The sequence below is a fragment of the Phodopus roborovskii genome, unplaced genomic scaffold, assembly GCF_943737965.1.
Source record: "Phodopus roborovskii unplaced genomic scaffold, PHOROB, whole genome shotgun sequence".
Taxonomy (NCBI): Eukaryota; Metazoa; Chordata; class Mammalia; order Rodentia; family Cricetidae; genus Phodopus; species Phodopus roborovskii.
The window spans coordinates 14,560,693-14,587,074 of record NW_026126416.1 but is presented as its reverse complement, the minus strand read 5'-3'; the positions used below and the strand labels follow the sequence as shown (position 1 = coordinate 14,587,074).

The window sequence follows — 26,382 nt, the reverse complement described above, 5'->3', positions numbered from 1 at the left end:
ATTAGGGATGAACAAAAGATAAATTAACAGACTCCTATGTTACGAGCAGTTTTCCCTCAGCCTAGTCCCAGAGCCAATTCAGCCTCAAACAATATACAGAGATGCTGTCTTCTTAGTTAGATATATTAGGTACTAGAATTAAGCTTTCCAGCTTAGGACAACTCTATTGTAAACTCCATTATGCCTTCACCCTAGGACTAGATATGTAGGTTTTAAGTTTGTATGTTCTCAAATTTCCTTTTCTTAGAGCACACTTGTTATTCACTATTTTGTATATAGTTTTGTATCAAGCCTAAATCTTTTCTTTAGACTAAAAGGGGAATTGTACTGAAATATACACTTTGTCCGCACCTGTGGCACTGACCACGACTATTAGGGGTGGGGTCAGGGGCAGATGTTACCTGGGGGAACTAGGTCTGAGGAAGCTCCCCACCCACCCAGAGCTCTCTCTTGCTTGTAGTACTGGGACAGAATAGCATCCTGAGGCATTCTTGGAATGAGGAACCTACTGTTGTTCATCTGTCTCTGTTGTAAGTTATTTCCCTGAATAAGCATCTATTCAGCCTATTTGTTTTTCCAGATCTTTATTAAACCACAATACTCCTATAAAACCTAAAGGAGATCAGGGAATATTTTTAAACTTCTAATCTTAAAAACTGGGATGTTTAACAGAAATGGATAAATTCTTAGGCACACATGGCCTACCAAATCACATTTAAAAGATACTATCTTGCCAGGCAGGCAGTGGTACTGCATGCCTTTAATCCCAGCACTGGGGAGGCAAAGGCAGGCAGATCTCTGTGAGTTCAAGGCCAGTCTGGTCTACAGAGCGAGTGCCAGGACAGGCTCCAAAGCTACATAGAGAAAATCTGTCTCCAAAAACAAACAAACAAAAAAAAATTTTATCTTTAACAGATTCACAACAAAAATGACACTAAAACCATTTACAAAAAAAAAAAAAAAAAAAAAAAAAAAATGTTGCCATGATGAGCATGGTAGCACAAGGCTTTGATGCCAGCACTTGGGAGGCATAACCAGGTACTTCTATGATCTACACATCAAGTTCCAGAGCCCCCAAGCCCACAGAGAGAAATCCTATCTGAAAACATTCACCCCACAAAGAAAGCACAGGACTGGCTAGATTCACTGCAGGGGCCAATAACCCTTGCAACCTGAAGCTATTGAGAAAGCTGGAGGAGAGGTTGCAAGGGCAGAGGGCAACATGGGACAAGGAGATGAGTGAGATAGGGATGCACAATATGAAAGCTGTAAAGAATCAAAGTTTTTTTAAAAATGACAATAATATATGAGTCATAAATACTCTTTTTAAAAGATACCTGATCTTGAACTGGGCAGATAGCTCCTGGGGTAAGGGCCCTTGCCACCTAAATGTAACATACTCTCCCATGATAAAGAACTAGGATTGTAGCCCAGTGGCGAAGAGCATGTGAGAGACTCTAGATTCAATTCCCAGGGGGAAAGAACCTGGTCTCAAACTATACTACAGAACCATAGTGATAAACACATAACAGAAACAAAGCAAAATAAAAGATGCAGACATCAGCTCATAGCTACCACCAATGCTCAACAAAAGTGTCAAAATTCACACTGTGGGGAGGGGGAAAAGCCTCTTCAATACATGGTGCTTGCAAAACTAGATTATGCACCTTTAGAAAAACAAAACAAGGTGTGTGTGTGTGTGTTTCTAAATGGTACACGAATACAAAAAAAAAAAAAAAAAAAAAAAAAAAAAAAAAAAACCTCAATTCAAAATGAATCTGAGACCCAAAGGGAAGACCTAAAACTTAAAACTGCTGCAGGCAACCATTGAGGGCATAGCCTCAATACAAGGGTTTTCTGAATAAGTCTCAAAGGAAATAATGTTTTAAGTTTCTGCACAGCAAGCAATCACCACAGTGAAGATACCCTAGCAATATCTTTACCAATCATATAATAGACAGGAAATTAATATCTAGAATCTATAAATACCCAGCTCACCCTATCAATAAGTGGCCTAATGAAATGGAGAGTTCTCAAAAGATGTTCAAATGGCCAATAAAAGTCTGGAAAAGTGTTAACATTCTTGGCCAGCAAGGAAATGTGAACTACATCTGCTTTAAGATTGCATTTCATCCTAATCAGAACCATTACCAAAGAATGACAAGCAACAAATGCTAGTGAGGATGAGAGCAAAGGGGAACCTATATTTGCTACTGGTGAGAATGTAACTAAGGATGTCAGCATAGAAGTTCCTAAAAAAGCTAGAAATGGTGCTAACAAATGAAGCTAACTAGAACCTCCTGGGTATACACTCAAAAGACCAGGTCAACCAGACAAAAATATTGTTGCTGTACTACTTATAAAAGCTGAGAGAGAGAGAAGCCAATACTGAGCATGGCAGATCAGGAGACTGGGGCAGGATGATTCATGGATTCTTCTTAAATTTAAGGCCAGCCTAATTGACAGCCTGAGCTACAGAGAGACCTATCACAGAGGGAAAAAGGAAAGGGAGGGAGGGAGGAAGGGAAGGAGGAAGGAATAAAGAAAACAATGTAATCAAGTCTAGATTAGATGCCAATCAACAAGTGAATAAAGAGATTATATTTACAATGGAGTGTACGTGCTTACATGGTACAAACATGGGTGGAAGCCAGAAGTTGATTTCCAGTGCTATCCACCTTTTTTATTTTTTTATTTTTTTTTTAAATGAGAGTCTCTCATTGACTTAAGAGTTTGCTGACCAAAAAGTTGTAAAGATCTGCCTGTCTCTGCTTCCCAGCAGTGAAACTGCAAGTGCCTGATCACCAAATCCCCACCTTTTATAGGAGTTCTGAGGATCAAAGGCAGGTCCACAAATTTTGTATAGCAAGCGCTCTATCACCTAAGCTATCCCCTACAGTCACACATAAAATTTTACTAAGCAGGAAAGAAAGATGAAATTTGTTGGAAAATATATGCAAATGAAGATTATATTCAAATTAAGTAGCTCATACTCACAAAAGGCAACTATGGCATGTTTTCTTTCAGCTGAGGAGTCTAGGTTTAAATTTATAAGGGGGGGGGGTTCTGAAAACAGAAAGGAGACAATGAGAAGGGGAAGAGATCTCAGGAGGGGGTTAAACCGAGAACAATGGGGTGCATGTGACTGAAAAGGTATGCGACCAGCACAATGAGAGGACAGGAGGAGCACTAGAATTGAGGAATGACTAAGAACAGGGTATAAAGTAACAGTAGGGTCTTTGAGATGGCCAGAAGGTAAAAATACAACTAAGCCAGACATCCTAAAATTTGATCCCCAGAATCCACATGCTAGGAGAGAACCAACTCTCACAGTTGTTCTCCAACCTCCACACATATGTGCACCATGGCATGTGCACCCCACCCCACCCACACACAGAGAATCAATAAGTAATTGTTTTAATGATTATATAGATATGAATACGGAATACGCCATAACAAAACCCACTGCTTTACACGCTAACTTAAATGTTAAAAAAAAAAAAAAAAAAAAAAAAAAAAACAGAAGCAATGACCTCAAGTGTTGGCCCACTAGCTTACCCAACAGTAGCAGAGCCTCTAACAATCTACAGTGTTTAGCTCCTCAGCTGTATCTAATGTCAGTCAGATTTAAGATTCACTAGAATAATTAAAAAAAAAACAAACAAACAAAAACTTTCATGAGAGAAACAGGTGAACATGAACAAACTGTTACCAACAAAAACTTAACAAAATTATCTACAGCACAGTAACCATGTGGTTCAACATGCCACTTTATCACAGAGGAAAGTAAAGTTGAAAGTGGTTTCACATTTAGTTTCTGAGTTAATTAGCAGTGTATAAAAAAATTCTTGGTTTCTCATACAAAACTAAGAAAAATTTACAAGGCTGATGATATCTGATGTTAACTTTTAATAAGTATTCAAGAATACCACTGGTTACTTCCATTACAAAATAAATGAACAGTTAAATTTATTAACACTGCTTTTGCAGGAATTTTGCTTTATCCATAATTTTCAAGTGTATATAATTAGATAACTATAGTTTTAAAACTTAGCTCTAGTTAGAAGCCCAATCTCCATAACAACTGAATACATGTACTTAGAAGCTTTTCCTGAAATGAGTAAAAGCTAGTACAGTAAAAGCTACTCCACCATCTATCGTTAAAGGTTTTAAATATGAATGAATTACCATAAAACAGCACAAACTATAGACTAAAGGATCACCATCCGATCAGTGAGAGATGGCTCAGTGGGTAAAGGTGCTTGCCACTAAACCTGACTACCTGAGTCTAGCCCCAGGGCCCACGAGGTAGAAGGAAAAAAAACAGAAAAACACAAGTTGTGTCTGGTCTCCACAAGCATGGCATGGCATACATAAGCCCATGCACATGCACACAAAATGAATACATAAATGTAATAAAAATAAAAGCATCACTATGAAGTTAAAATGAAAAATACTGATCATCAGGTCCAAAACCCATGTAAATAAACATATGACATAGGAACAGATTTAATGACGGACCAACCTAATGCCAGTTAACATGGAAAACCCTGTAGAGTAGGCTCATCAAGTAATAAAGATTTTCTTAGATGGGGTTGTTGCAATTTTTAATATCTGGCATTCACAGCAATGGTTTCAAAAGGAAGGTAATCACTTTACTGGGGGAATTTCCTATTTTACAGAGCTAATACGTAATATATGTCTCTTTTCAAAAGTGATAGAAGGCCACATTTCTATTAACTCAGAAAAACAAAGCATCAGATGAAGCAAAGTAAAGTTCAAGAAAATAATAATGATACTCTTTCTTGCACACAAAATGCAGACGTGTGTACAAAGGGAACAATCTGAAGAAAATATGTTGTTTGGGGGGCACTCATTTTCTTTGATGTTAACCTACCTCTCACCCAAAAAAATACAGTGATTTAGTATGATGCAGTTAAGCGCTTACATAATAACTTCAAGATGGAGGGGAAAAGGGGAAAACATTACCCACAATATACTTCAAAAGAATAGAATATATTTATATGAAGCACACAAAGCAAGTCCCAACATTTCCTTTCTGAAACATGTGGCCAATTTAATGTCCCTGTGTGGTGGCTAAAGAACCAAAATTAAAAGTTGTAGCATCTCTTTAGAGTGGTTTTGAACACACAACATGGTATGAAAGCACAAAAAGCAGTGCTTATTTTCTGATTTTGTTTCTTAGACACTGACGAAAACACACTTGCACAATGGACAAGGTCTAACGAGCATTTGCCACACTGTCCTACATAAGAGTTGCTTTACGTAAAAGCCAATAGAATTAACCAAGAGCTTAAATTACTTTATGCACGTGGTGGGATGAGGATAACAATACACATTCAACTACAAAAAAAGGAGATGGAAACTATTTAGGCAATATGCTTGTGAAGAACAAAAAGGAAAAGGGGGGATTTGAAACATCAAAAATGTTGAGATCAAACAATATCCCCAACTTCTTTTAATACTCTAAGAATACGAGTCCTTTCCAATCATATCCAAGACTTGCTGCTTGAAAGTGATATTTATGAAATCTAAACTATGGTGTGCACCATGTCTATTTTCTAAGAATAAAGGTCTTCTCTTCACCATGAACTCAGTCTTCCTGTGGCACAAGCACGTATAGCACCAGACCAATCAGCTGATTGTGTCCTTCCAAGAGGATTGTTTCTTCTCCCAGATGTGATAAAGATTAGTACTGACTAAATTACCTTTTGCTTTTTGTCTCAGAACACAGCAAGCACAGATACCTATACACAATTAGAGATTGAAGAAAAACCAAGAGCTAAGCCCACCTAGAGAGAACAGAGCCAAGTGTTTACTACTATTTTTATATTAAACTATAATACAACAACAAATAACAAAAATACAACAGTTAAATAGTAATCTTTCCTGTCTCTACCATATAAGTCACAAAAAAATTAAGCAACGATAAAAAACCAGAAATACCAATATCTAAAAATAGATAATTACCAAAAACCTGTATTTCTGACTTTAAAATATTACAGCTTAAAACCTACAAACTCTATATCTAGAAAATAAGTTCATAAGACTGAGTTGGTTCACAGAAATTAATGAGCATGCCATCAACTCTTCCTTGTGGTCTCTTTCACCTCCATGACAAAACCTCTCAAGAGCTACAATGACCCTTCTTCTCGCTGACCAACCCATGCCATGCCCATCTGCCATCCATTATGTCACAAATACAATCCATCCACAACAGTCTCCAGATGCCAAACCCAACAGCCACTCCTCGGGAGCATGTGACCGAGCAAAGACTTTCCTTGAAATAAATGTTCCTCCCTTAGCACTATCCCACCCCCTCTCTCATACGAATGCATGCATGAACACATGTGAGTCCAGGTACCTTTGTCTCCTTTTTCTTCAGGTAGTTCCTTGTTCTCCCAGTTTCTACATCTTAACCTGGCTTGAGAGTCAGATGCAAATCTCTCCTGTAGCCTTACTCTCCAGGGAATGCATCAATGTGGACACATATTCCCTTTAACGTCACCAATTTCATCATAGATATCATCCTCCCACCTTGCTCATGTGGAACAAAGCTCCTGTCCATGAACATGTATGTGCTCATATAACCAACTTCACAGCTAATATTTCTCCCTATCACAGCAAGCTTTCCAATAATAATGAGGACGGGTTGGTTCAAATTTTCAAAAGTTGAAAATACTCTAGGAAAAGCAGATGTGCATATTTTTAAATGTGTATTTGCTATAATGTCTTTTGGTGTCACATGCTTGGTTGAGAGCCTGGCACACTACTGGGAAGGCTGTGGAACCATTAAAAGATGGGAAGAAAACTGAGGAAACTAGGTCTCTGCAGAGTACACCGGAAAGAGATATGGAGACCCTAGCCCACTATTTTTGCTTCTTGCCTGCCATGAAGTGGGCAGGTTTCCTTTATCTTGGCCACAGCCAGAATATACTGCTTCATCCAAGGCATGGCAGCAATAGCCCAAATGGCCACATGAAACCTTTGAAAGCCAAAATGAAGCTCTCCTCTATCGCGGTAAATAAGGATCAGGATAAACAAATAGGCCGAATAGATGTTTATTCAGGGAGAAATAACTTACAACCTAGACAGATGAACACCAGGAAATTCAACCCGATCCTCTCCTGTCCGAGTCACGCCAGCAAGAGAGAGCGCCTTCCTGGCCCCCTCCGACCTCCTTCCTCAGGTCACCTCCGCCCATCGCTCCACCCCCCAATGGGCGTGGTCAGTGCTACAGAAGGACTACCTCACTACAATTCCCCTTTTAGTCTAAAGAAAAGATTTAGGCTTAATACAAAACTATATACAAAACAGTGAATAACAAGTGTGCTCTAAGAAAAGGAAAATCGAGAACAAAATGACCTACATATCTAGTCCTAGGGTGAGGGCATAATGGAGTTTACAATAGAGTTGTCCAAAGCTGGAAAACGTAAGTCTAGTACCTAATATATCTAACTAGGAAGAGAGAATAATAGTTGTGATAGTTTAATCTTCAAACTCATCAAGACCTGAGAAGGAAAATAACAATACTAGAGTAGACAGGAAATGTGGATGGACAACTTCCAAAAGGTGCAGCAAGGACAGAAACAGCAAGCCACCTGAACAGTCACCCTAGGTCTCACAGCGACGTTGGTACACCCAGATTTGGCTAAGGCCAAGAGAACTTGACAGACCACAACAACAGCAGGGAAATAGAATGGCTGTCTTACCCTGACTTGGCAAGGTCAAGCAGTCTTCTATATTTGTCTCCTGCAAGCACATAGGACTGCATATCCAAATCAGTGGTCAAGGTGGGGGCAATTCTATGCCCAACAGGCCATTAGCTGAGGCAAGATTGAACTCCAGCAGGAGCAACAACAGTGTCCAACATATTTTCGGGAAGGTGCACGGTGCTGTCAGGAGCAACAGTGTCTCATGTCAATGGAGTACTAATATTAAAACATTTAAATGCCATGTTCTGCATGTCTATGAAGTGATTGAAGATTAAGCATCTATATCTGACTAATCTCATGGGTACAGGAAATGTGAGTGAAGATAATCTGTAATACTCGGGAACTTAGCTAAAAAGACTGATTAAAACTTTCCTGAGTAAAGCAGGAACAAATACTTAAACAATATAACTATTTACATATACCTACATGTAAATCCCACTTCTGACACCAGATATTGCGGTAAATAAGGATCAGGATAAACAAATAGGCCGAATAGATGTTTATTCAGGGAGAAATAACTTACAACCTAGACAGATGAACACCAGGAAATTCAACCCGATCCTCTCCTGTCCGAGTCACGCCAGCAAGAGAGAGCGCCTTCCTGGCCCCCTCCGACCTCCTTCCTCAGGTCACCTCCGCCCATCACTCCACCCCCCAATGGGCGTGGTCAGTGCTACAGAAGGACTACCTCACTACACTCCTCCTTGTAAGCAAATCATTTCAGGTATTTTGCCGGTGATGAAAAACTTAACAAAAATATCTTTATGTCTTCTTGTTTTTTGTTTTTGTTTTTGTTTTCCATACTGCTAAGGATTGAACCCAGGTTCTTCTACACTTTAAGCAAAGGTTCTACCACTGATAGTCATGCATAGCCCTGACTTTTTGATAGAACCAAAGTCTTTTCTTTGAATGCAGGTCTGAAGACAATGTTCTATACTGTTTTTCTTAATAAACAGAAAAAAAATGCCTTATGATTTTGAGTTTCACATTATGTAAAAGAGAATATTAAATAGATTATAACAAAACACTCTGAATAATGTATAGATTTTTTGGTTTTTAATCAATCTTTCTAGCCCACTTACCCATAATTATAAAAATTTTTTAGAAACCAGTTCTGTTTTTTCAATTTATTTTTCCAGAAGAGCACTCAATATTCAATTATTAGGTTTCAAATAGACAATTCTCTTTTTAAACTCATTATTCTTGTTTAACATGAAACAATACATTATGTAACTTTAATAATAAAAAGTAATGAGCACAATGAGGATATTGATGCATTCAGCTAAAAGGAACAAAGGAGCATAGCACACTACAAGGTAGCTCTTGAAATAAAGCTGAAATTCCTTTCCACATGCATTCCATCCAGAAAGATCTAGTCCTCTCCTGCCTCTTCAGCTTCATCACATACCACTCTCCCCTGTCCACAATGCCTCTCTTCTTCATTCTCCCAATGGCTCTGGATACCCACTTGGTTCTGAGTATTACATTCTTCTGCTGACTGATTATATTTCTCACATGTCAACTCAAGTGAGACTCTACTAGCATCCTAATGAAGAGAATCTTATCTTCAGATTCTCACATCTAGGCTACTAGAGCATATCATTGTGTGCTTTTTTTAAATCCTCCTTAACAATTATAAAACATACCCCACATCTAACAGAGGGCTGGTCTCCAAAATATATAAAGAACTCAAGAAACTAGACATCAAAAATAAACCAATTTAAAAATGGGGTACAGACCTAAATAGAGACTCCTCAACAGAAGAATCTCAAATGACAGGGAAACACTTAAAGAAATGTTCATCAACCTTAACCACTGGAAAAATGCAAATCAAAATGACTATGAGATTTCATCTTACACCTGTCAAAATGGCTAAGATCAAATACACAAATGCCAACTTATGCTGGGGAGGATATGAAGCAAGAACAGTCCTCCAATGCTGGGGGGGGGCAGTGAAAACTTGTACAGCCACTTTGGAAATCAATATAGCAATTTCTCAGAAAACTGGGAATCAATCTACCTCAAGACCCGGCTATACCATTCTTGAGCATATACCCAAAGGATGCTCAAGGACCCTTGCTCACATATGTTCTTAGTACCTTTATTTGTAATAGCCAGAACCTGGAAACAACTAAAGAATGAATAAAGAAAATATGGTACATTACACAGTGAAGTATTACTCTGTAATATGAATTAATAAATAACCCAGAGACTAATATTGGAGTTCAAACTTCAAGTTGGCCACCATATTCTTACCTCTGCCTCAGGCTGAATGGACTGATCCTGTCTCCACTAGCTCTCACCAAGTCTCAGAATGTAACCTCTCCTTAGTGTGGCTGGAGAATGAAGGCCTCATGCTGACTCCTGATACTGATTTATATACCTCTCATGAGTCCTGGGATTAAAGGTATGAGCTACAATTCTCTTTTAGACTGATTTACTCTTGTGTAGATATGGGTGGCCTTGAACTCAGAGATCTGTCTATATCTTAATCCTGAGTGCTAGGATTAAAGATGTGTACCACCACCTCTGCCTGATTCCTATAGCTTGAGGCTGACTCTGCATTTCTGAATCCTCAGTAAAGCTTTAATAAATCATAAACAATATATCACTACATTACTCAACTATTAAAAAATAATGACATCAGGAAATCTGAGGGCCAACTAATGGAACTAGAAAAAAAAGAAAAAAAAACACGCTGAGTGAGGTAACCCAGACCCAGAAAGACAGACATGGTATGTACTCACTCATAAGTGTATATTGACTGTAAAAGATAAACAGGAAACAATCTACAGACCCAGAGAGGCTAGGTGATAAGGAGGGACCAAGGGGGAGGAGGAGATACATGGATCTTTCTGGGAAGGAGAAACAGAAGAGATCTCCTTGGTAGGCTGGGGGTATGTGGGTATGGAAACTTGAGGGATTGGGTTGGGGGATAGGAGGAGTGTGAGAGTAGTGAAAGAGATGACTGGAAGGGGGTGTCATTTCAGGTCAAGTAGAAACCTAGTGCAAGGAAAACTCACACAAATCTATAAGGATGACTTTTAGCAATAGTGGATACATAGCATGAACTGGCCATCCCCTGTGATCAGACTGGTGACTGCATAATTGTCATCAGAGAGAAACAGATACAGAGATCCATAGTCAAACATTTGGCCAAGCTCAGGGAATCCTGCTGAAGAGAAGGAGGAAGGATTATAGGAACCAGAGGATCAAGGATGTTACAAAAAAACCCACAGAAATAACTAACCTGGCTCATAGGAACTCACTGAGTCTGAACCAACACACCAGTGAGCCTGCATGTGACATATGTGACACTTGTATAGCTTACATTTTTGTGGGACTCCTAACAATGGAAGCAGGAGCTGTGCCTAATGCTTTGGCTGGCTCTTGGGAACCTATTCCTCAAACTGGATTGCTTTGTCCAACCTAAATACAAGAGGAAGTGCCTAGTCTTGGGGCAACTTGATAGACCTTGCTTTACTGATACCCATGGAAGGCCTGTCCCTTTCTGAACAGAAAAAGAGGAGGAATGGGTTTAGGGGGAGGGAAAGGAGGAGGAATGAGAGGAGGGGAGTGGGGGAATTAATTAATTAATATTATAAAATAATAATTGTAATTACACACACACACTTTTATGTCTCTTCACTAAAACAAAGTCTCACTAGAACATTTTTTTCACCACTACTTCTTTTCATTTATTTTATAACCTGACCACAGTTTCACCACTGATTTCTTATAAGCTAGCATACAATCATTTTCTGAGGAAAAAATATGAATGATCTGAATTGGTAATACCCAGCTAAAAATAGCCTCTGTAAAATATTGATATTTCTATGCATAAAATTCTCAACTAATAACCACAAAAAGAACTGTAAAAATTTCACAGTAGTATTACTCTTAATAGTAAACATCCAAAACAGCCAATCTCCAACAGGAGAAATGTATAAGCAAATAAATTATAGTATATGCACATTAGGAAATATTACTTAGTACGATTTTTGTTTTTATCTATTTGTTTTAAGGAACCAATAACAGGACATCTAAAAATATTCTGTGAAAGAAGGTCAACAGAAGAGAATGCATTCCACATAGCAGCAACACAAAACAACACAAAACATCTATGGCAGGACAAAAATGGAATAATGCCTACTATTTAGGTTATATGTTAACTGCAGGCCAACAAAACCTGAAATGTTCTATGTCTTGAAATGACTTGGGCTGCAAGAGTATATACAGTTATTAAAACAAATGAAACTGTCTACTACATGCATTTTGTTTTTGAAAAAAGGTAATATACTCTATGCCCTGTGACCTATCTACTCAACCTCCCAAATACTTAACTTGGCTTACAGACAGACAAGTCAGATACCCCTAATTGTCTACCTAGGTATCTCAAAGGATGCAGGAACACAAAATAAGAGAACCAGCCTATACCCGTTTTCATCAAAATTTACATAATAATTTGTTCATTTGCTTCCTAAAACCCATTATTGTGAGGCACATACAAGGAGAATTGAACCAAAATAGTTAATGCATTATCCCATGAGGAAACATAGAGAAAATGCCCATCACTATGAAAAATGGTTTATTTTTCATTTACTGTAACCAAACAAAACTTTGATAGAAAACATGAACCAGTTCATGAGGCATTAAAGAACAGCTAGATACAGATAAGGTACCCCAAAGGAATATGTGACCTGACACACCAACCATGAGCTGAAGCCATAGGCTGAAGAAGAATGCTATACCTTCCAATTTCACTCTACACTCAAAAGCAAGTACAGCAGGACCAAAACAATACAACAGTCATGCAGCATTTTGTGTCCACTGAGGGAGTGAAACAAAGAATGAGCAAATGAGAAGTTGAATTTCTTATTTTACTCAATTTGAATTAAGTTTCATTTTAAAACATTTTCAGGCAATGCAAAGTATGATTCTAATATCAAAGGACAACTTTCACAAGTCTACTCTGCCCTTCTACCATGTAGACCTTGGGGATCAAGCTCAGGTCACCATGTTTGGCAACAAGTGCCTTTACACTGAACCAAACTACCATCCCTCAACAAAACATCAAAATAGCTCGCTGTTAATTTTCCCACTGATTGTATTTCAAAAGATATTTCACTTGAATAACAAAATATATTACCAAAATCAATTTTAGTTGTTTACATTTTAAAATTAATTTCAACTGTTTCTTTTCACAATCAAACTCTACTTTTGTTTTTGTTGTTGTTTGTTTTTACTTTGAGACAGACTTTCTCTGTGTAGCTCTGGCTGTCATAGAATTCTCTCTACAGACCAGGTTGTCCTTGAACTCAGATATCTACCTGCCTCTGCCTCCTGAGTCCTGGGATTAAAGGTGTGCACCACCACACCGAACTCAAATTTTACTTTTTAAGTTACATTTTTATACATGTATTATGTATGCATGTATGCACATGCTCAAGTGAATGTTACATGTGTGAAAGTCAGAGGACAACTTACAGGAGTCAGCTCTCTCCTTGCACGTGGGTTTTAGGGAAGGAACTGGGGTTGTCAGAGTTGGAGATAGGTATTTGCTTAATGAACCCCACCAGCTCCACTTTGTTTTAAAATACATTTATAGCATGTGTTGTATTTCAAATGGACTGTACTGTTCTAAAGGCAGGTCAGCAGTATCGCTGTCACACATCATCAAATAGTGGAGACACCTCCTGACCTTTGCACTTGATTGTCGTCTTTTCTTTAGCTGAATGAAGTCTGTTTCCACCCTTTCTGCCAGTTCTAGTTTCCTCTTGTTCCTTTTAAATGCAGCTAAGCTGAATCCTACAAAAGGGAAGAGCAAAAATACTACTTGAGAATTAATGAAGCAAGAAGGCAAGTGAGATTATCTTGATTAGTCTTCCCAGAAAAAAAGCACTTAAGACTGTTGAACTGTTGGTTTTAAAGTTTTTCAATGTACCCTGACAAAATAGGAAAATGAAACAAAAAGTTTATAAACTTTAGGAAAAGATCAAATCAAGGAAACAATTAAGTTCTTAAGGTAGACAGGGCCCAGGGGCACCAGGTGACCCATGGTCAGCTCATACATTGGCAGAAGAGATGAAATTTTGTAACAAAGTACTAGAAAGCATACTAGAGATGAGCTACAAGAAAAGAAGGGCATCCCAGTGGTTGATAGACCCCTAGGAAAGGCAAAACAAGCTGTCACAAACTAACAAATAAGGCTGCAAGTTTCAACCTTGTCCCTGGATGGAAAGGAAAGTTTTCACAGGAAATTCTAAAAAGGGGCACTGATGGGTGAGTAGGGAAGAGTCCATATTATCTGTATCATCTAAGGGAAGAAAAGGTGACCTCAGCAAGCTTAATCTTCACTGCCAACTGGACTGGATTTGGAGTCACCAGGGAAATGCCCCTGTCTGAGTCTTTACAGGGACTTCTGGAGAGGTTTAACTGAGACTCGCCTGAAATGCTGGTAGACCATTCCATGGTATGGGGTACTGAACTCACTAAAAATAAGAAAGCAAGCTGAGCACCAATCTTCGTGTCTCTCTGTTTCTTAACTATGGATCAGTGGACATTGCCTCTCAAACTGTAGCCAAAACACACTCCTCTTTTAAGTTTCTTCTTCACTGTTTGGCCAAAGACTATTCAGAGAGAAAGAAGGCAATTAAAAAAAAAAACACTGAGGAAACCTGGTATAGTGGCTCACACTATCATTACAGCACTCAAGAAGCTGAGAAAAAGAACTTTTATGGGTTCAAGACCAACCTGAACTATGGAATGAAACGTCCTCAAAAAAAAGATTCCCTGGAACTTTATACCCATCAACACTCACTAGGATACTTTCCAACCTAGAATATATATATATATATATTAGGCACCAAAATAAGTCTCAATATTTTAAAAACTAGAATCTTATCACAAATCTATAAAATGTCAGGGCAAAATTTAGAAATCAACAAACAAAAACAAAATAAACTAATTCATGAAAATTGAGCAATATGCTCAGGAACAGCCAATAGGTGGCTGCACATGCCTTTAATCCCAGCACTCAGGAGGCAGAGGCAGGCAGATCTCAGAGTTCCACAGCAAGTTCTCAAAGACTGTTTATTCACCAAACGTAGTACAATAAAAGCAACTGGAAATAGCTAATTCCTTTGTCAAAGAGTGGGTCTAGGAAAATATCCAAACTCAAGGAAATAGTGAAAATCAGAGCAGAAATAAGTAAAATAGAGACTAGAAATAAACTACTAATAATCAAATTGATAGCTGATTTTTTGAAAGATAAAAACCAACAAACCTATTGACAATTAAAGGAAGAAAATTAGATATGAAAAAGGAGAAACTTACAAAGTGGTAATACAAACAACCAGAAAAACTGCCATGATGATCACATGGCTGCAAACTGAAAAATCTATATGATGCAGATAAGCCCTGGGCAATACACCAGACTGGTTCAAGACAATGGAAAAATATAAAGCAGTCTAAAACAAGTAATGAAATAGAGGTGGTTGATCAGTACTCCTTAATGGTCTGAAAATAGATGCAGATTTGTGATGAAGCACTTGTACAGCATGCATGAGATCTGAATTTGTTCCTTAACATACAAACATATGGAGGAGTCTCTCACCAAAGAAAGATCCATAACTTGAGTTTCACTGATGAATTCTATAAAGTATTACAAGAAAAACTAAACTTTAATTCTTCTCAAACTATTCTAAATAGAAACTTAAAATAAAAGAAGAAAGTCTACTAAGCTTATTCAACTAGGTCACCATACCCTGAAACATGAATCATATACAACTACAACCTACACATTAACATCCCTGATGAACAGATAGCAAAATTATCAACCTAACAGTAAAATGTCAACTGCCACAGCTCCAAAATGTCAAGTAAAATTTACCCCAATGATGCAAGAACAAACCAAACATACCAACATCACATCAAGAGAAAAACAAAAACGTGATCTTTGAAAGAAAACATTCAGCACCCCTTCATGACAAATACCCTGACAAGATTAGATATAGCATCAACATGCCTCAACCAAATAAGGGCTGTAATGAGTGTCAATTTCATATCTAGTGCATGAAAAGATCTGGATATATGTCTCCTTACACCTGTCTTATCACCACACTATTTGGGACAGAGAAATTAAAACATTAAACGAATAAAATGTACCAAATTCAAAAGAAGGAAGTCAGATCACCTGCAGCAAAGATAGCAAAACTTTATACAGAAAGGTTCCAACCACTAGAAATGATGAGATCTAGAGCAGAGTTTGGTATAAAATGAACAGTACCAAAGCCAGCAAGATGTCTTAGACTTTTTGCCACTAACCCTGATGAACTGAGTCCCATTCCCAGGCCCCACATGGTGGAAGCACAGGTCCTCTGACCTCTACATACACACCATGGTCAGACAATGATATGAATGCATGCATGCAGACACACTGGTACCTATGGACAGACATACAGACAGACAGATTTTTAAAAAAGTAATAACACCAAGTATGCTGTGTACAAATAACTTTCTTTTAAGAAAAAAATGTTATATCCCAAGGCAGCCTGGAACAAAACCCAGGTCGCCCACAAGAGCATCAAGCACTCTTAACAACTGAGATAGCTCTCCATCACTCTCATCTAGTAATTGTCCTTTTTGATTATATCATAATGTACTGTGACACGATATCTTCATGATCTAGGATGTTTAGTGCCTTTAGAAGGGCCTTGTTTGTTTGTCTTTGAAAAGTTAGTGAGCATCAAGTGAGATGTGTGTTTTATGCTGCCCAGCTTACCAGTGAGCATACTGAACAGAAAGAAGTGAGAAAGCCATATGGGAATAGTAGAATTCATAAGTGAAAGGAAGTTTCTGTGTAACAAAAGTCAATCTCTTCTGTAATAACTAAGTGAAGTCTCAGGAACTAATAAATTATCTATTTTATTAATTAAGTCTTATTCTAAAAAAGATAATAAAAAACATATTTTGGGGCTGGAAAGATGGCTCAGTTGTAATGGCTAGGCTCACAAACAAAAATATAAGAAAAACATTTTTAAATCACACACACAAACACACACACACACACACACACACACACACACATTCTATATGTTATTTGTTAACTACAGTCTTGGGCTTTTTGTACCATGACAGAATTATTAAAGCAAGTTATAAAGAATAAATATTTATTTTAATCATATCAAGGAATAAATAAAATAAAAATAATTATATTTACAATTACCATAAAAGTCAAATATCTATTTGAGGAAGGGAATGAGTGATTGCTATAGTGACAATTACAAAACACTGAAAAGAAATTTCAAAGGACACATACATACACAAGAAATGGAAATCCACATGCCAATATTTTCAAAATATCTACACTACATAAAACAACTCCATAGATTTCAACAATCTGCATGAAAAAAACCAAAAACATTTTTCACATAAATAGAGAAAACAATTATAAAATTCATCTATAACTATTGACAGATCCTCAAGATCTGTTCTAGTAATCTTTGGCAAAAATAAAACTGTAGGCATACAGTTTTGCCTGAAAAACCTCACCTGAAAAACACATCACAAAACCACAATAACCAGAATAGGATGCTAATGTCCAAAACAAAGAGCAAGCACGCATGTGCGCGCACCAAAGAAGCAGATAAGAGAACCCACAACCTAGATGTCCCTCGCTTCAAGAATGGATAAAGAAACGTGGCGCATTTACACAATGGATCAGTACTCAGCTGTAAAAAGCAATGACAACATGAAATTTGCAGGTAAATAGATAGAACTTGAAAAATTGTCCTAAGTGAGGTAACCCAAACCCAGAAAGACAAATATAGTCCTTTGCATATATGTTATGGCTTCCAGTGTGTGTTTTTATGAAATTCCTGAGTATGTTAATAAGTTGGTCTCTGTGTAGATATCTGTTTCTTCTGCCTTTTCTTGAACTCTTTTCCTTCTGTTTGTTTTGTCCTATTCCAATGTGTTAGTTGTTGTTTTATCTTATTATACTCTATTTTATTATTATTTTCCCTTAGAAGCCTGTTTGTTTTCTAATGAGACAGAAAGGGAATGGATCTGGTTAAGAGGAGAATTAAGAAGGAACTAGAAGGAGCAGAAGAAGGGAAAGCCATCATCAGAATATATTATGTGAGGAAAAAAAAAAACAACTATTCTCAATAAAAGGGTAGGGAAAGACCTGAAACTGATACACTAGCATTAAAACAATGAAACCCTTCAAAACACTAGTATTCAACCCCCCCAGCAACACACACACAGAAGGTAATCATATAAAGGAGAATTAAATAGCCATTATTATGTCAAACTTCAAACTTAGATGCATATACAGGGGAAGGTAAACAACAGGGTAGATAACAAGAAGAATGTTATGTAGAGCGAGCAAGCAATAAATTCAAAAGTTCAACAAAAAAAAATAAAGAAAGAAAGAAGAAGAAAGAAAGAAAAGGAATCCAGAAGTTACAAAGGACAAAGGATGTAGGAAAAATTACTTAAATATGCATTTCTCAAAGAAAACATACAAATGGCCCACAAGTACATGAAACAATGCATAGCTAACCATATCTAACCATTAGGATAAAGCAAATCAGAAGTACAATGAGCTGTCACTTCATCCAAGTAGAATAGTAGAATGGCCATTATCAAAGAAACAGAAATAGCAAATGTCAATAGGAAGAGGAGAGAAGAGCTCCAATGCTTATCAGTGAGAACATAAATTAACAGTCATTGTGAAAATAATACAAATTTCCCTTTAAAAATACCACATAGCCTAGCAAACCCTTTATAAAACAGTATATGTCTAAAAGAAAGGAACTATTACATCATAGGAATAAATGCAATGCAGTCTTTACTGTAGCATCAGCCATAGATCCCAAGGCATAAAATTAACCAAGGTACTCATCAGTGGATAAAAGAAGGTAAGAAAAGGTGGAATATTACTGAGTCATGAAAAAGACAGTTTGTCATTTGCACCATGGGTAGATATGGGAGACATTCAGTCTAATGAAATAAGGCAAGCGAAGAAAGACAAATTCAACATGTTTTCTTTCTTGCTCTTTGTGGAAGCTAAACAAGTCATCAATAAAAACAGTAGTAGTCAGTAGAGACTCAGAGGGGTAAGAAGGAAGAGAATCTGGATAAGACGGGAAGCAGGCAGCAGTTGTGGTGCTTTATAGCACAATAGGGAGCCTGCAGCTTGGAACTGAAAACATGAAGCACAATAATGGGAAATCAGCAGCTCTGACAAGTTTAAGGCCTTCAGAGACCGGCACAATGCTCACCCTAATTTCATCCTCACAAAGTGCAAACATGCATAAAATTCTGAATCATGAATACATACAAACATTATGTCAATTTATAATGCTTTGATTTCCCTTTTTAGCAACCAAAGACAATGATGTTAAAAGTCAATAGTCAAACACTAAGGATCAACAAAGGATTATGAACAGATTTCTCATCCAAATCTTTGAAGCCACAAGTTATGGATTCACATGTTCACAGCACTGAAAAAGGAATGTGAGTCATAAACCCCAAAACTGACTAGCTATGTTTCAAAACTGAGGACAGGATTAAGATAGTGTCAGAATATGGAAAACATACAGATGATCACCACCAGATCTACCTACAAGAGAGACTAAAGGAAATCATGAGTCAAAAACAAAAGGATGCCAAGCAAAAACATAAAAGATACACCCAACAATAAAGATCTAATTATAAGGTAAATGCACAATTATAAAACCTATTACTATTCTAATCTTTATTTCTAATTGCTTATTTACGCATAATTTTAGAACCAAGAAATGGAAAAGGTTAGTCTATATATGCATGTTTTTTACATTTAATCAAGTATGTGTTTGTTTGTGCACATGGCATGACACATATAGAGGTCAAAAGACAACATTCAGGAACAATTCTTTCCTTGCAACATGTGTATCTAAGACAGAACTTGGGTCATGAAGCTGTCAGACTTGGTGACAGCCACTATATATGCTAAACTATCTCTGACTAGTATGAAATTTTGTGGCATATTAACTGAAAGGAAATGATGACAGAGGTGCCTAACAAAAAGCTTCTTCTTAATATGGTCCCACTAAGATAGCATAAATTCTAATTAAGCCATAATCTTAAAAGTATTAAATTTAATCTCCACAGTATCAACAACCACAAAGAAAATAGCAAAAACTATCTGTATAGTTTAAGATGAGATTAAAATCATTTCACTATCGAAGAAAACAAAACCCAAATACATAAAAGAAATGAGGAGCATACACTAGAAAACATAAAAATTAATAGCAAGAGCTAGTCTAAATGTAACAATCAATGTATACACAATAGCATGTACATGTTATGGCATGTGTATTGAGGTCAGAGGACAAATTCCAGAAGTTGGTTCTCTCTTTCTACCATGTGAGTCCATGTAATCAAACTCAGGTCATCAGCTTTGGCAGCAAGTGGCTTTACTTGATAGCATTTTTCAGATGACAAAATTATACAAATGAATAGTATACTAGGAGTGAAAGCAGAAGAAAGTAAGTGACAACATAAAAAGTCAAGATGAAAGGCCTATTTGAATACAACAGTATTCTTGAATCTCAGCTCTAATAGCAGCATCCTAACAGAAACATTGCTAGAACTAACAGTAACATCCTAACTGATACATTGCTAGAAAACACTGAAAGCTGGAAGTACTGCATGTGCACTCATACACACACACACACATGCAACACATAAAAGCTAATTAGCCTGATCTCATCATCACACAAAGCATACAGAATCAAAGCATTACAATGTACCATAAATATATAAAGATGTGTCACACTTTTTAACTTTAAAAATAATAAATGTTTAAATAATATAATTTTATAATATACATTTGCTGTATTTGCTAATGTTTCCTATCATATAAATTAATATAAATTATTACTATTATTTGTGATTAATCTGTATTGTCAACTTGATGGAACTTAGAATCACTATAAAAACACTTCAAAAGCATGTCTATGAGGGGCCGTGTAGATTAGGTTAAATGAAATAGAAAGACCCAGACTAGATTTGGGTGGCACCATTCCATGAACTGGAATCATGGACTGAATAAAAAGGAAAAAGCAACTTAAATATAAGCTCATTACTCTCTGCTTCCAACCTGGGTGACAATATGACCAGACACCTTCTGTTCACGCCATCATAACTTCCCTGCCATAACGAACTATGAACCATAGAACTATACACCAAAATAAACCTTCCCCTTCAAAATGTGCTTTAGCAAGTATTTTTCCACAGTAATGAAACAAATAACTGATGCATTATAATTGTTATTATCAACATCTTATTATTCACACTGTATTTATTAAGACCATATACTAAGAAAGCTGAGCTTCTACCTCCTGGTAATGAAGAAGGCAATTACACTAAAACAACCCATGTGTCAGAAGAGGTCCAGGAATGGAGTCAAGGGAGAATTCTGAGGGCTTGTGAAAACATAAAGAAAGAAAGACAATAGCCTTATGACCTCAGTTTCCTCAAAATGCAGAATTGTACTTGAACTGTTTCCACGTTCCTCCTAGGTATAAAGGATAGGAGTGAGTTTCCTTCCACTTACTCACTGTTGCTACTCAATTAAATGCTTACATTATCTTTTATATGCCTCTATAAAAAAAAAGCTTTTGTCATGTGTGCTTTGTGCTTGTGATGGTATACAGCTTAAACACATGAGAATCTGTTACATGACCTCTCTTAACCCTCTGGCTCTGAGAAGAGTTGGCTATTTCACAAGACTTTAATCAGCTTCGTTTATCAGATCCATTCTCCCAGGGCCCACCGCCTCTACAGTGGTAACAACCTACATGCCAATAATATTACAAACCACAAATAAATGTTTTAAAATAAAGTAAAACGAATCCACAGCTCTAGCAGACTATGCACAAAGAACACCACACCTGGCATAGCATGGTTCCACTGAGGAAAGCAAGTATAAAGTTTATTCAAAATCAGAGAAAGAAGTTACATTTTTACAGGAAAGTGTTAAAAAAAAATAATAAACAGGAATTGAATTTCTTCAGGAAATAATGCAATCCCGAGACAATGTAACATTTTTTAAATGATAAGGGAACACAAAAAAGCTAGAAGTATTTAGCGCAGGGGAAGAATGCCTGACAACATGCACAAGGTCCTGTACTTGTTACCAGCACCACAGAAAAAAATTACAAAAGAACACAATGGAATATTATCCAGCCATGAAACAGAAACAAATTTCTGAGCTACTCAACAACATGGTTAAACTGTGAAGAAATTATATTAAATGAGATAAGGCATACATAAAGGATAAGTTTTACTCCAATTATATAAGGTAAGGCAAGTTCATAAAGACAGGAAGAAAAAGCAGGACCACAAGCAACTAGCAAGAAGGGAGCAAGCAAACAGTTGAAAAGTTCTGTTTGGAATAATGAAAGAGGGGAGTGGAGCTCAGTGCAGCTGAGTTTAATGCCCAGGATTAACAAGGTTGAAGCAGACAGCCAACTCCTCCAAGTTGTCCTCTGCATTCCACATATGCTCCACAGCAAGCAAATTCCCATACATACATACATACACATACATACATACAGTCATATACACAGTAAGTAAATAAGTAGACAAAATAAAACGTTTAATAATTTGTGATACAGATATTTTAAGTAATAAATGGGAAAAACATTTTTAAAAATAAACCTAGAAGTCTTTAGCTAATTAATAATATATTTTTAAAGTAAACATGAAATCTTTTTGAGAAAATAAAAAATGGGAACTTTTGCACATGCGAGAGCATAGAGACACTCTCCTTAAATCCCAGCACTGGGAAGCAGAAGAAAGGGGAACAAGGCCAGCCCAAACTACAGTTCCAGGACAGCCAGAACTACACAGTGATACCCACACACACTATCAGAAATGTTTTAAAAAAAAAAAAAGAATAACAAGTTTGTTTTTAATTTGTAACTCCATTTTTCACTCCCTTCAAAATCATAAAATGTACTATCAGAAAGGAGTTTTCATAGGATTTCTAGGTATTTTGTAACATTGTTACTATAAGAATATACTATGTCCTCTGGGTTGGACATAGAATGTTTCTCTGGTTGTTTTTATGGTTTGAATATTCACTAAGATTCAATCTACATCTCTCTCTCTCTCTCTCTCTCACACACACACACACACACACACACACACACACACACACACTCATTTATCTCCATCTCTTGCCCACCACGATCTGTCTGTCTCTGTATCTCCATCCGGCACCCCCCACGTTTGTGTGTGTATCCATCCATCCGTCTCTCTCTCTCTACAATGAAAGATTATTAGAATATGAGTTTAAGACTTGTGAGCTCCATGATTTAGCCATCCTCCAAAATCTCTGCCTGTGATTTCTGTTCACTGCATGAACTCACCAGGAGTACTGTAGTCTCTTTTAACTTTTCCATAAATTAAGAGAATAAATTAAGCAGGTACTCATTTAATTTCAGTTTTCCTATTACCTACCATGACTTGACCATTTTTCTACTAGGGTATTACTTGTATACTATGGTTCTGAAGTTAGCAGAACAGCCCTCTATCTTACTTATATTTCTCAGTTTCTCATGTGGCTTTTTCATTGTTGCTGATTACTCGGGGTCAGGCATGGTACCCCTATACCTATAATCTGAGCAATTAGGCAGCAAAGGTAGAAGAATCAAGTTTGGGGCCAGTGTGGGTTACTGCTTTAGCTATAGACACTATAACCAAAGCAACTTAACAGAAGAAATTTTTTTTCCAGTTTTTCAAGACAGGGTTTCTCTGTTTATATATACCTGGTGTCCTGGAGCTTGCTCTGTAGACCAGGCTGGACTTGAATTCACAGAGATCCACCTGTCTCTGCCTCCCGAGTGCTGGGATCAAAGGTGTGTGCCACCACACCCAGCTCAGAAGAAAGAATATTATTGGGGGCTTTCCTCCAGTTTCAGGGGGTTCTTAGTCCATGGCCATCACGGTGGGAATATGGCAGCAAGCATGCATGGCACTGGAGCAGGAGCTGATTGCTTACATCTGCTCAACACGACGGAAGCCAAGAGACAGCAAGACTGAGCCTGGAAGGGATTTCTGAATACTCAAAACCCACTCCTAGTGACAGACTTCCACCAATAAGGCCACACCCCTAAAACAAATGTCTAAATATATGCACCTACGGGGCCCTTCTCACTGCAAATACCAAAGTTCCATAGTAAGTTTCAGGCCATCTTCATAAAAAAAAGTGAATGAATTTCTGACTAAAATACAAAGCAAGGGGCTGAAGAGATAGCTCAGAGGTTAAGAGAGAGCCTTTGCTGATCTTCCTGTGGGCCCAGTTTCCATGTCCAGCACCCAAGTGATAGCTTACAACCAGCTGTAATTCCAGTTCTGGCCCACTGCACATACAAATGCAGGCAAAACACCCATTCACACACAATAATAATAATAATAACAACAACAACAACAACAAACTAGTCTTTAAAAGTAAAAAACAAGAAATCCCTCCTCAGCTCAAAAGCAGTTAAACACCCTCCCCCTCCTTCCTCCCAATGTCCTCCAGAGAAAGCGCTATGGTTTTACTATTCACAATTACTTGAAGTAACCTAAAAATGGTACTTCAGGAATACTTTTACAAACCTGACAGTGATTCACACCTGCAACCCTAGCACTTAGTAGGACTTCCACAAGCACAGGGCCAGTCAAAGCTACATAGGAAGTTCCAGACTAACCTGGGTTACAGAATAAGACTGCCTCAATACAAAATGCAAAGAGGAAACCTCCAGAATTAAAAATTGATTTAAAAAAAAAAAGTCAGTAAACTTGACCTATCTTTTACCTAGAAGTATTTCAACATAAAAGTGTTCTACCTATGCATCAGAAAGTAATGTAACACTTTAGGCTTGTTGTTTATACAGCTTAACTCATGAAGGATTTACTCACTTGTGGTCATGATGCTAGGAGGGCAAGAGGGTATCCCATGATCCACTGCCCATCTGTAGGCTCCTTCTCCAACTAAAAAGCTAACAACAAAAAAGTTATTCTTTTAAAAATACAGTGGCATCTTCTACAGTCAGTAAGTTATAGAAGTATATCATATGACAAAGTCTGATAAATACAAGTAAATCTAGAGTTGACGCAAAATCAAAGTTTCTTTTAAATTTTTCCTCATTAGAAGTAACTGATGTAGAAATTGGGAAAGATTAACACAATAAAAAGTGAAAGTAACTTCCTAATAGAAATAAGATTTCTCTTCGATTCACATGTTGTAAAGTTTATTTTATATAATCTATTCAACCAGGTTGAGAGTCTAAATGAATGTCTTCAGACTTATTATTCTAGTCTAGAACTAGATCTGTACAAACTCATTGGCATGCTCACATACTACAGCAAGAAGGCACACAGAATGCTCAGAATCACTTTCACTCTGGTTAGTAAATACTGAAATACATCCCAAAGGGGTTTTTCAGCCCTATACTGCAATTTTTAATATTAAAAAGGGACAGGGCACTTTTGATTTATGGAAGACTAATTTCCACTGACTTCAAAAAGCATGCCAACACAAGGAACAACCCTATTCTCTTAAGTATGGCATGGGGTAAACAGTAATTGTAAGCTGCAAACTGTAACAACCACTTCATTTTCTTCCATAGCCAACTACTTAAAGATCCCAGCCAGCTAGTAACGAAGCCCTTGAATATATGCCTGGTTGTTAGTCTCCTATTCTCTATTTTTTTGTTTCTAATCGTTCCCACATTAAAACTCAAGAGCAGGGGCTGGAGAAATCAATGTTGACAAGCACCTACTGCTCTTGCAAATGACCCATGCTCATTTCCCAGAATCTATGCCCAGAGTCTTACAACTACCTATAACTCCACTTCCAAGAGTTCTAACTCTATCTTCTGACCTTTATATGCACCTGAATTCATGTGCACACACTTCCACACAAACAGACATATATAAATATAATTTTTAAAAAAATATTAAAACAAGCATCAAGAATAGTGATTATTGAAGTCTTTGTTTTCAGTTATTACTTAACACTAGTAAGAAATTCAGCATTTCCATGCAATGATAACTATCAGAAAGCAACTTCTGTGCTAGGCAGTGGTGACTCAGGAAGCAGAGACAGGAGCATCTATGAGTTTGAGGCCAACCTGGTCTACAAAACAAGTTCTAGGACAGCCAGGGTAACACACAGATAAACCATCTCTCAACAAGCCAAAACAAAAAATTAAAATAAATAAATAAATATATTGAGCATGCAAGCAATGTCTGATAATATAAAAAGGTCACATTTAGAAAACTTATGGTATCCACAAAAATGATCCAAATACTCATTTTGCTATAAATACTTTTAAATGCCTGAGATACTTAAAAATCTACAGAGATTAAAATGATAAGAAATATCAGTAGGAACCCAGAAATACAACAAATGGTGTCAAAGAAAAAATTAAGTGATTAATTCCAGTAGCTATTTTCTTTACAATGAGACTACACTGGAGACAACACTGAAGAAAAAGAGAAGAGAGCCAACTGAAATTATCAAATTTGTGCCACAGTCGTCACTGGAAATAAAAGCTGTCACATAAAATTCAGAGTAACTAAAACAAAAACTTAGATTAAG

General features: G+C 37.1%; 1 protein-coding gene across 5 annotated transcripts in view; it reads right to left on the bottom strand.

Moving 5' to 3' along the window:
* The window catches only part of Tasp1 (taspase 1), a 201,562-nt gene that overhangs the window by 119,114 nt on the left and 56,066 nt on the right, over nucleotides 1-26,382 (bottom strand). For 4 of the 5 annotated variants that reach the window (XR_007834444.1, XM_051183284.1, XM_051183283.1 and 1 more), the window contains exons 7-8: nucleotides 24,699-24,778; nucleotides 13,438-13,544 (exon numbers count right to left, since the gene is read on the bottom strand). Coding sequence is in view for 4 of the 5 variants with exons in the window: in XM_051183284.1 (XP_051039241.1) it covers nucleotides 13,438-13,544; nucleotides 24,699-24,778 (187 nt within the window). In the remaining variant the exon portion in view is untranslated. The remainder of the gene's footprint in view (nucleotides 1-13,437; nucleotides 13,545-24,698; nucleotides 24,779-26,382) is intronic. The other variant, XM_051183285.1, reaches the window with a different exon arrangement.